We start from the raw sequence: 11,763 nt of genomic DNA, 5'->3' as shown, positions 1-11,763 counted from the left end.
CCACTTGAGCCACAGCACCACTTCCGGCTTTTTTCTTTTTGCTTATGTGGTGCTGAGGAATCGAACCCAGGGCCTCATGCATGCAAGGCAAGTGCTCTACTATTGAGCCACCTTCCCAGCCCCTGGGCTGGTTTTCATAGGTTGGCCATATAGCTCACTGGGGACATGACATGAAGCTGTTGTAAAACTGAGGGAAGTATCAGTTTGCTTAGATAGGGTGATGTAAAGAGTGAGGAAGATGGTATAGAGTCCATTAGGTGTGCAGTCTGTGGGATTGGGAGTGGAGAAGAGCAAGTTACGTTGGAGAGACTGGGGGAAGGTCCTGCTTAGATCTAGAAGGTAGTTGCAGATGTGTATTGCAGTTTGGAGAGAGATCTCCCCCACCACCCCATGCTTTCCAGCTGTGGTGACCATGTGGAGACTGAGATGTAGTTGAGAATGGAGACGAAGATGTTAGTGTTGGAACCAAAGCTAGTGCCTGGGAAGATGTCAAGTTGAGGTGTCTGGTGGATAATTGGAAATGTTGAGTGTTACAAATGGTGAATGATGGAAGTGGCACTGTGGCTCAGAGTGGTAGAGTGCTAGCTTTGAGTGAAAGAGCTCAGGAACAGTGCCCAGACCTTGAGTTCAAGCCGCATGACTGAAAAAAGAAAAAAAAGTGAATGGTATCCTCTCTGCCCTGTCAGTGATGTGCAGGTTAGAAAGTGATCCTTCTGGTGAGCTTGGGAGGAATTCTGTGAACTTTGTATGGGGAGATTCCAGTAGACCTATGGGGATGGAGTTAACCAGGCTTTGGATTATTTAATCTTTCAAAACATCCCGGTAAACCACAGTAATACACCTGTATCCCGTTTTTCTGAGGAGCAGAAATATCACCAGAACAAACCTCAAGGAACTTGAGGAAAGGGAATTTTGGGAAGCTATGGATCAAAGCAGCTTCAAAGGGTCAGAAGGCTTATTCCTCCTTTCCTTCCACCCATACTTATTTTTTAAATAGTAGCATCCTTGGCAGGATTTTCCAAAGGGTGTATCTATAAAGCAATGGCCTGCAAGGATTCTCTTTGAAAAATACTTTGCTTAAACTTAGGAAATAGTATTTAGTATAAGTCTATGTAGTATGAGGAAGTTACCATACACTTTCATAGGTTGCCGGTCCTAAAAATTCTTGTAATTAATTTCAAAACTTTTTTTTCTAATATGTGCTGAGGTCCCATGGAAAAAGTGCTGATCAAAAGAATGGCCAGTACTGGGACTTGTACTCTGGATATTACTCAAGGCTAATGTTCTATCACTTGTGCCACACCTCTACTTTTGGCTTTTTGGTGGTTAATTGGAGATAAATCTCATGGTCTTTTCTGCCTGAACTAGCTTTATGATTTTCAGATCTCAGCCTCTTGAGTAGTTAGGATTACAGGAGTGAGACACTGGTGTCCGGCTTTTGGTACTGGGACTTGAACTCAGGGCTTCTTGATCTTGCTTGGCTTTTTCTGCTCAAAGCAAGCACAAATATCTTTTCTTACATTAATGATCCAAATGTGATTTTTGGGTTGAGAATGTAAGTCTCTGGGTTCCAGTCCCAGAACCACACATAACACACACAAGAGAATTACGTTATAGCAGAAATTCATGAATCTTTATTTGTAGTTACTTAAAGAAAAATCCTTTCATCTTTAAAGTTTAAGTCTTTGAAATGTCTAAATAATGATGTTGACTGGCTTTTTCTGTCCTCTGGAATAGTCACCTTTTTAGAACAATTTATTTCCTGGTAAGAGTGGTTGACAAACATTGAGTGGACATGTTTTTTCATAGTTCTAGAGATAACGTTGCTTTTCATGTGTTTTATGTCCTTTTTTTCAGTTGTCTGACTGGATCAAGATTGGAGATTTGACTTCCAGAAATGGTCAACTTTTTGTCAGCCTTCAACCAAAAGGCTTGAAAGGAGGAGGTACAATGTTGAATTTTCCAGGAATACATTCATATTTAGTTGCACGATGAATGTGTTTTAATACAGAGCAGAGAAGAGCATGATTGTCAAGGGCTGGGAAGAAATTAGGAGGTGTTGGTCAAAGCACAGAGCTTCAGTTTTGCAAAACAAATGAGATCTCCCGGCACTACAGGACCTAGTTATGCTTAACAGTACTGGATTGTATGCTTAAAATTTTATTAAGAAAGGAGCTCAGAATTCCTAACATAAAGGGGGGTGATGGTAGCAGTAAGATGGCTGTGTACTTATTTCCATATTCATCCTGTGTATATTCAGTAGGTTTTTGATTGTCAGTCATATATCAGTAATGCAGTTTTTACAAAGATCATGTTTTCAGAGTGAAATAAAAGGAAGCAGATGAGGGATTTGATGGGGTTCTCAGTTTAGAGGAAATACAAGTCATGGACTAGTTAGGTGAGAAGTTTGGGAGTAGTCTTGCTCTTAGATAGTTTTACTAAAACTATATATGGGCCTGGGAAGGTGGCTTAGTAGAGTGCTTGCCTCGCATACATGAGGCCCTGGGTTCGATTCCTCAGCACCACATAAGCAGAAAAAGCTGGAAGTGGCGCTGTGGCTCAAGGGGTAGAGCGCTCACCTTGAACTGAAGAGCTGAGAGACAGTGCCTAGGCCCAGAGTTCAAGACTCACGACTGACAAAAAAACAAAACAAAACAAACACAAAAAAACTATAAATTAATTTATCCACATTAAGCATCAGTAATACAAACTGTCCCAAATCCAAAATTTGTTGAGTGCTGGCTTGATGGCACAAATTGAAAATTCCACATTTGAGTTTGTGTTCCAGTTCACAGTCAGAACCTATGCATACTAAACATATAACATTACCATGAGGCCATGTGTTTAAGAAAGTGAAGATGATCCACACATGAAGGCCATGTTGGAACCATATGTAGATATTCCAAATCTGAAACACTCTGACTTCAGAAGCACTTCTGGTCCATTAACTAGTTGAAAGATAGAGACAATTGTGGTTTTAATCACAGATTACTTTAAAAATGGTGTTCCTCCTGTCACCCATGTTGTGACCTGGCCAGTTTAAGAATTTCCTAGTGTATGCAAGGCTTAAGATAAGTACCTAAACTAGGGAGCCATTGAGATGGGACCACTGAATTTCAGAGCCAGCAGAATCCTGTTTTTTTTTTTTTATAGAGTATGGGAGCACCAACATCTTTGGCTTATTATTAGCTGGCACAGCACCTACAAGCACCATTTATTTAATTTGTTTTGGAAAGTAACAGCACTTCTACTTCCATGCTATTTGTTTTTCAATCAATAACCTTTTGTAGAAGTATAGTTTTGAATTTTTTGAAACTTCATTTGTAATCCAGTTAAATGAAAAATCTTGAGATTTGATAAAATTCCATAAACAGGAAAGATTTGTGTATGTGTCTGCGTGAGGGTGGGGGTGATGGGTTCCTGGGGCTTGAGCTCAAGGCCTCTGTATTGTCCTTTAGCTTCTTTTGATTGAGGTTAGCACTCTATCATTTGAGCCACAGCTCCTCTTCTAGCTTTTGGTAATTTATTAGAGATAATCTCACAGACTTTTCTGCCTGGGCTGGCTTTGAATAGTAATCTTCAAATCTCAGCTTCCTGAGTAGCTAGGATTATAGGTGTGAGCCACCAGCACTTGATCAGGTAAGATTTTTTTGTACCAGGCCCTATAATGAGATACATGAAACCTTAACTTGTACAGTTTTGTCGAGAGGTAGAAGAAATCACATAGATAGTAAACCATTGGATTTTTCTCCTAAATAATTTCAAAGAATTTCTGTGTTTCAGGTCGGTTTGGTCAGACAACGCCTCCACTGGTTGACTTTCTCAAGGACATCTTGAGAAGATACCCAGAAGGAGGGCAGATCCTTAAGGTAGGTATGTTCTGTATTTACATGGAACTGCAGTTAATAAAGATGAGAAGTAAAATTACTTGGGAATCTTTTTAGTGTTTGCATTGTCAAGCTCTGTCTAGATTTGAATGCATTTGTGTCCTTCCATGACTGCAGTGATTGGCTGGGTGGGGTGGGCTTACCACTGAAGTCAGTGTTAATCCAGGAATGCACAAGCTGCTGTGTGCTGTCATCTAGTTTGTTGCTCTAGGACTGGTTATGTAGAGCACTGTGGGTCTCACTTATCAACTGACCAATAGAAATCCAGCCAACTGAACCAATAGAAAGGCTGTATCAGAGGCCAGGAGCCAGAGCCCATTTGACTCCCTGACTTTTGGTCTGTGAAAATGGAACTAAGAAACTTGAGAGGATAGATGGGGTTGGGATAGTAGTTGGCAGAGAGTGAGAGAAAGAATGACACTGATAAAGATGCATTGCACACATAAACTGACATAATGAATTAAAACCCCTTTTTATGACTCTTTAAATTAGCTGGGGGCCAGTGGCTGATGCCTGTAATTCTAGCTTCTCAGGAGGCTAAGATCTGAGGATTATAGTTCAAGTCAGCCTGGCCAGGAAAGTCTATGAGATTGTTATCTCCACTTAACCACCAAAAAGCTGGAAGTGGAGCTGTGGCTCAAATTGTAGAGTCCTAGCGTTGAGCAAAAAAGCTTAGGAACAGTACTCATTCTGAGTTGAAGTTCCAGGACTGGCATTAAAATGAAAGAAATTATTTGAGAAAGTTTTTTTTATTATTAGCATTAATTGTTACAAGGTGGTTTCATTGTCACATTGTTATACACATATGATATATTCACTTAGTTTGAGTATACTTATTATAAACAAACAAAAAACTGATACCTGAGCAACCAGGAAGCAGTAAAAGAAGATTTGTCAACAATTAGGTTATGTACGATAAGGTACTTCCTTAATGAATTGTAAAAGTAAGTCAGTAATATGCATTTTCCTTCTTATTCACTTGTTTAGTATTGTCTTTAGTATCTTAGCCCTCACTTCATTGTCTAATGATGAACTTTTACAGGATGGGGACTGGGTGTTTAACACATGTGGTGATGCATGGATAGGCTCTGTGTGAAGCTTGTGACCTAGTGACTATCCTGAGATGAGTTTAGCATAGATACCTGAAGGTTCATTTGTTAAAAAAAATTATTTATTTTTATTTAAAGGTGATGTACAGAGAGGTTACAGTTAACATAGGTCAGGCAATGAGTACATTTCTTTTTGAATAGTGTCACCTCTTGTATTTTTGTGTCGATTTATTATTATGAGAAGTGGATGGTTTGGGTGTTGTCATAGGGGTGGGGAGAAGTAAGCAGAATGAATTCAGAATGAGGGTTCATTTGGCTATAGGAATTGGATCTCATTGATATAAAAGTGAATAAATACATGGATTTGTTGTTTTAGTTTTCTTTTGTCTTGTTTATCTGTCTTTGGAAGGGTAGGGGGGCACAGAAATTGAGGGACAGAGGGTGAACACATGCAGCAGTGGTACTCACTGGACACTATTTTGCAAATGAACTATACAACTTGTGAGTGGGAATTGGAGGAAAAAACTGGGAAAGAGAGGGAGGGAAGGGGTGACATTGTCCAAAAAGAAGTATACTGGATTACTGACTTATCTAACTGTAACTCCTGTGTACATCACTTTTATAAAAATAATAAAAAAGAAAAAGAAAAAGGAAGTGAGTGAGTGGGACTCTCACTGGGAAACAAGGAGAGGTTTCAGTAAAGTCTGGCAGGTAGCTGGTGGTTAGTCCGCTTTGCTTGTTATGTATGTGTGTATTTGGCAGTGAGCTCAGAAGAGTCTTTGTTCCTTGACACTCAGTGCTAGATTTAATAAGGATGTTAGGAATCCCCTGTATTTCCACTTACCATTTTTTGTGAGGTTAATGGAACTAACTAACTAACTAATTGGAACCAGTCCCGTTGTTTTAGGGACTTGCCCAAAAGTAATTGGGAAATACATGATGCTGCTTCCCAGATCAATTTGAAAGTGATCCCCTGTAGATTACACCTGGGAAAGCTTCCCATCCTGCTTTTCATATAACTTGTGATTGATAGTTGGAGCTTGGAACTTAAAGATATTTTGTTCCATCTCTGCTTCCTAAAATATACGTAAATCTGAATGAAATCCAGATCTAGCCTCTAAATTGTTATTTTTATCATAAGATAAAGTTTTGTTTTACCTACTTATCTAGTGATCAGTGTTATTTCATAAAATTCGAATGTAAATAAGCTTGCTATTATACAAATTAACAAATTAACAAACTTAATTAACAAAGTAAAGATCCAGCCAGGTGCCACTGCTCACACCTGTAATTTTAGGTATCCAGGAGGCAGAGGTCAGACAGATCATAGTTCAAGGCCAACCCGGCTGAAAAGTTCTTGAGACCCATTGCCATCAATAGCTGGATGTGAAATTATGAGCCCATTATCTTAACTATGGGAGGCTGAGATCAAGAGGATTGTGGTTCCAAACTAGCCTGGGCCAAAAACTTTTCAAGACTCCATCAAGTAGATAAAATGCTTTGGTGTGGTGGTTGGTATTTGACACCTCTGTTATGGTTGTAGGTATAAATAAGATCATTGGGGACTAAAGCTGACATATGCAAAACTCAGGACCCTATGTCAAAAGTAATCAGAGAAAAAGATCTGGAAATGTGGCTCAAGTGGGAGTTAGTTTCCTTGCAAACACAAATCCTTGAGTTCATTGCCCCAAATAAAATTAAAGATGCTGGGAGAAATAGGGTGTAAATAGGCAGTAACTGATAAGGAAGCAGTAGAAGAGTTGCATGATTGGTTCAGATGTTTATATTTGGGTTGAATAGCTGTTAGGTTTGGACACCAGCTTTTGGGTGTCCTCTCTGAACTGAATCCTTTCCCCATACCTAGCTTTTTTATTCTGTGCCAGTCCTAGAGTCTCCTTTCAGTGGTTTCACATCATATGGACCTTGAAATGTGCTCTGATGGAGGTATAGTATAAGCTGGCTTTAGCCTCTAGTCATACTTACCTCCAGAATAGTGATCCCCAGGTTCTGAGAAGGTAAAAAGGTTCCTTACTCCCAAGTTTGGAGGTTCATGAGTTTTCTTATGCAGGGTGATTTGTTTTGTCTCCAAACACACATCCATTTAAAACATTAGCCCTCAGTTTGGTTTGGTCTGAATCAGAGCTCATTTCTAAAATGACCAGCTATTGATTTTTTTCCTTATTTAAGAAAAAAATCTGGAGAATAAGCAGGTGGTAATGTATGGAGTTTACTTCAAGTTCTGGTGATGGGTTCAGCTATTTACCTCTGGAGCTCCCTTCCAGTGGACAAATAGACATTTTTTTTTTTTTTGGTGCTCAGGGTTAGAGATTTATACCAAGCAGTAACTGCTGAATATAAATGTTAAGTTTTACTCTTTTATTTTTACATGACAGATGTTTGGCCATCCATTCACTTACCCACCACCCATCACACAAATCCTGTCACTCTTTTTTTATGTGAATACAAGGACTTGAACTTGGGGTCTCACACTATTGCTTGGCTTTTGGACTCATAACTAGCACTTTTACCATTTGAGCCATAGCTCCACTTTCTGCTTTTTTGCTGGTTAATTGGAGATGAGTCTCTTAGATTTGTCTGGCTTTGAACTGAGATACTTAGATCTCAGCCTCTTGAGTAACTAGGATTGCAGGCGTGAGTCACCAGTGCCTGGCTCACTCCCTCCTTTAAGAAAGGACTAAGCCAGGCACTGGCGGCTCACACCTGTAATCCTAGCTACTCAGGAAGTTGAACTCTTAAGAATCCTAGTTCAAAGCCAGCTCAGGCAGGCGAGTCTATGACATTCTTTTTTTTTTTGTATGTTTTTTATTGTAAAAATACTGTACAGAGGGGTTACAGTTACATTAGTAAGGTAATGAGTACATTTCCTATTGAGCATTGTTGCCTTCTTTGTTTTTCCCCTACAATCCCTTCCCTCCCCAACATCCACAACTACTCCCTCCCCCTCTCACCAAAGTTGTAAAGTCAACACAGTGTTTTATAACATCTCATTGTTGCAGTGGGTCAACCTGTATCCCTACTTAAGCATTTTATTTTTTCCCCTTCCCCTCCCCGAATTAGAGAAGTATAAATACAAGATGCAGAGCACCAACATCAAATACAGTGAAAACAGGGGTTATACCATGGGGAAGGAACATACAAAGAAACAAAAAAATCACGTGGTACATTATAAATATGTTAGAAACAATAGCAAGAGTCTATGACATTCTTTTTTTTTTTTTTTTTGGGTCCGGTCATGGGGCCTGAACTCTGGGCCTGGGCGCTGTCCCTCAGCTCTTCAGCTCAAGGCTAGCGCTCTACCACTTGAGCCACAGCGCCACTTCCAGCTTTTTTCTGTTTGCTTATGTGGTGCTGAGGAATCGAACCCAGGGTCTTGAGCATGCAAGGCAAGCGCTCTACCACTGAGCCACCTTCCCAGCCCCAGTCTATGACATTCTTATCTCCAGTAAGCAAGCAAAAAACTACACGTAGAGCTCAAGTAGAGTAGAGCTGTGGCTCAAGTGGTGTAGAGCGTTTACTTTGAGGAAAAAAGCTCAGGACAGCACCCTGGGCCTGAGTTCAAGCCCCAGGACCAGTACCACAAAAGGAAAACATAAGTCAGTCTTAGTCATTATCAGGCTTTCTGCTTAATCCAGAATGATGAGTGCATGACTAGCTTTCAAGAATGCAGCTTATTAAGAGTACATACAGATGATACTAAATAGTTCCTTTTTTTCTTTTTAAAGCAGGTAAGTTTGATAAGCAAATGAGAACTGATGTTTATTTTTGGGAATTGCTGCAGCTTGAAGGTATCTCCTATAGAGAATATGTGCATATTTTGAAAATGGCAATGTCTTTAGAACAAAGGAAAAATGGTAAATGAGAGACAGAGTTGTAAGTAGTCCTGGAATTTGTATTTAGAACCTAAGTGAGAATGACTTACAGGTGAATTTCAGGCATTTTAATTGGGGAAGGCCTTATTGGCCATACTGTTATTGGTAATCAGCAGTGACTAGAGATGAAAGTGATGATGGGTTGTTTCTGGGATTTTAGTATATTTACTTTTTAGTATACAATGATACAATGAAGATACTGTATTATTAAATATAATTCTTTTTGGTGTATTTCATGGTTAGGAACTAATTCAGAATGCTGAAGATGCTGGGGCCACAGAAGTTAAGTTTTTATATGATGAAACTCAGTATGGAACGGAGACCCTGTGGTCGAAAGATATGGCACAATATCAGGGTAAGAGTTGATCATTAGGAGCAACTTATTTTTTTGTGCTAGTAGGTGATTATTGATGACTTACAATACATTGCTTATGTAACAACCTAATTGTCATTTTGGCATGCTTAATTTAGGTGTTTGTCTGCTTTTGGTATGAAGGTTGGTATTTTTAGACAAAAATATCTGAACAAAATAACAAGCCTTTTACTTCACTCATTCAATATGTATTTGATATTATCACTAAGAGAAATGGACATCTTTGTGTGACTAAAGATGGCTTGGAAGAGGTGGTAAGATACATGTTTCTGTTCTAGGCATCATTAAGATAGACTGAAGGAGAAGGAGGAGGAAGAGGAAAGAAAAGAAGGAGAAGTGAGCCAATGAATTCTGGATAGCTGACTTACATTCTGTGCAGTGGAGTTGAAAAGAATCTTCCTAACTTGTTAGGGCAGCTCCAAAGTTTATGGTGATTGTGAATGACTGTAGATGGATAGACATTTACTGGGAGATGAAGGGTCACATCAAGTACACAAGAGTAGGAGATCTTACCCAGTATCACAATTCACTAAGGCTTTTGAGGGCATAGTTAAGACACAGGTGAAGGGAGCACACAGAGGTCTTTGTGTGTTGTGAGTTGGTATATACCTTGGCCTGGGTTTAGCAGGAATGATACATGCAGATCATTGCTTACACACAGAAAGCCACTTATTCATAAAACATGTCCATTTCTCTCTGGTAATTATGTAACTTATGATATTCTTAAAGGATTGTGCCTCATAGTATAGGAATTCCAGACTTTGTAGTAAATAATCTTCTGAAGGTATCCAGTAATTAAGTATTCTCTTCCTAGTAATCACTATGAGTATGTTTGCCCAGCATGTTGTTATAAGGACACTGGGCTGGGCCATCTCTTTGTTGTGTATTACTTAGGTAAAAGGAAGAAATAGATCATATGTCTCTGCTGTTTCTTTTCTTCCCAGACAGACTTTGTTTCTCCTTTCATATCCTACTCTCAGAATCAGGAGTGCTCCCTTTGGATCAGGTTAGATGGTGGAATATTTTAATCTCAGTGAGTTCATGGAGAGAGGGATCCAATGAGACCTCAAGCTAATTGGAACAAAAGCAAAATATGTGGCTTCTCATCTAATTCCCGAGTGAATATGACTAGACTTGTACCTGGATTAAACATACTCAACGATGACTAGCTTTTCTCTGCTAGATGCAGAGATTGAACATACTTGGCTGTGTTTTGGTGGACTGGTCTTTGTCTATCACTCTGACCCTGGACAGTCATGGTGGCTCAGTCAAGGCTGCTGGAGGGGATGCTTTTCATATCACTCCCTTTTAGGATTTGTACTAATGGTATAGGATGGTGTAGGATATGAACCAGCAGGGTTTTACTTATAATTTTTGTGTGAGCACTGAGGCTTGAACTAAGGGCCTGAGTAATATCCCTGAACTTTTGTGCTCAAGGATAGTGCTCTGTTGCTTGAGTTACATCTCCACTTACGGTTTTTTGGTGGTTAATTGGAGATAAGAATTTCAAGGACTTTCGTGCCCTGACTAGCTTTGAACCGTGATCCTCAGGACTTGGTCTTCTGAATAGCTAGGATTACAGTTTTAACTTGTCCAGAAACCCTCAGAGAGTGGGGTTGAAATACTTCTTTATTTGAAGTGGGATTGGTCTATGAGAAACATTTCCTTATTTGAATTTGTGAGACAAGAATTTTGTTATTTTGTAATTTAATGGGTATTGAAAGTTAGCAGTCCAGCAGTCAAGGTTGCTTGTTGAAGACAGTGGGAAGGAAGGTGGATGTTCCTTCCTCGTATGGTTCATGGCATGTCCCCTGCTGGATTCCTCATTCCTTTCTACAAGTTTTCAAGGCAAGATGACCTTTTTGGAGATTCTGGCAAGTGTTCTCTCTCAGGCCATGTTGGGTGCTGTGGGTCTTGCAGTCCTTCTTTCTGTGTCTTAGGTATTTTTTGTAGACATGGAATACACAGGGCCACTCTCTGCTTACTCAGTACCACTTTAAATTATCTGGGTAATAAGACATTTATTTTATACTTTCCTTATAATGTTATATAAAGTTACATATTCTATAGCACAAAACAGGTGCTGAGCCTCTTGGCTTGTACTGTTCTCTTGGATCCTTGGCATTCCCTTGTGGGCAGATAATGTTTTTATCCTTGTATAGATGAGGAGACAGCCTGTGACTATAGTTGGTAATGGTCAAACAAGTAGCATCCAGCCTTGCCTGTGTCTACTGTGTGCTTGTCTCTTGCACAGCAGCCTTTGCACCATGTCCAATGTCATCCCAGCACAGACCATTGAGATGTGGTCACAGCATGTGTGTAAAACAGATCTAGCCCACAGCCCTGTGTGTGGCATGGCATTAAAATTGCTCAAGGAGAAGCTTCTGGTGTGCCTAGAAGTACTTCATAGTTCATTTGCATGGTGCTTACAAGGTCCATTTAGGCATATATGAAGATCTTTGTGCTTTGCTGGGTACATGTTATACTTACGTAGCCTTCCTTCTTTCCTTCCTTCCTTCCTTCCTTCCTTCCTTCCTTCCTTCCTTCCTTCCTTCCTTCCTTCC

At 39.8% G+C, this 11,763-nt stretch overlaps 1 protein-coding gene across 2 annotated transcripts in view; it reads left to right on the top strand.

The window, feature by feature from the left end:
• Nucleotides 1-11,763, top strand: part of Sacs (sacsin molecular chaperone) — a 57,897-nt gene that overhangs the window by 13,166 nt on the left and 32,968 nt on the right. The window contains exons 3-5 of one of the 2 annotated variants that reach the window (XM_013010923.1): nucleotides 1,858-1,945; nucleotides 3,784-3,869; nucleotides 9,070-9,181. In XM_013010923.1, the coding sequence (XP_012866377.1) occupies nucleotides 1,858-1,945; nucleotides 3,784-3,869; nucleotides 9,070-9,181 (286 nt within the window). The remainder of the gene's footprint in view (nucleotides 1-1,857; nucleotides 1,946-3,783; nucleotides 3,870-9,069; nucleotides 9,182-11,763) is intronic. The other variant, XM_013010932.1, reaches the window with a different exon arrangement.

This window comes from Dipodomys ordii, unplaced genomic scaffold (assembly GCF_000151885.1).
Source record: "Dipodomys ordii isolate 6190 unplaced genomic scaffold, Dord_2.0 Scaffold1, whole genome shotgun sequence".
Classification (NCBI taxonomy): domain Eukaryota; kingdom Metazoa; phylum Chordata; class Mammalia; order Rodentia; family Heteromyidae; genus Dipodomys; species Dipodomys ordii.
This window is presented reverse-complemented; position numbering and strand designations above follow the sequence as displayed.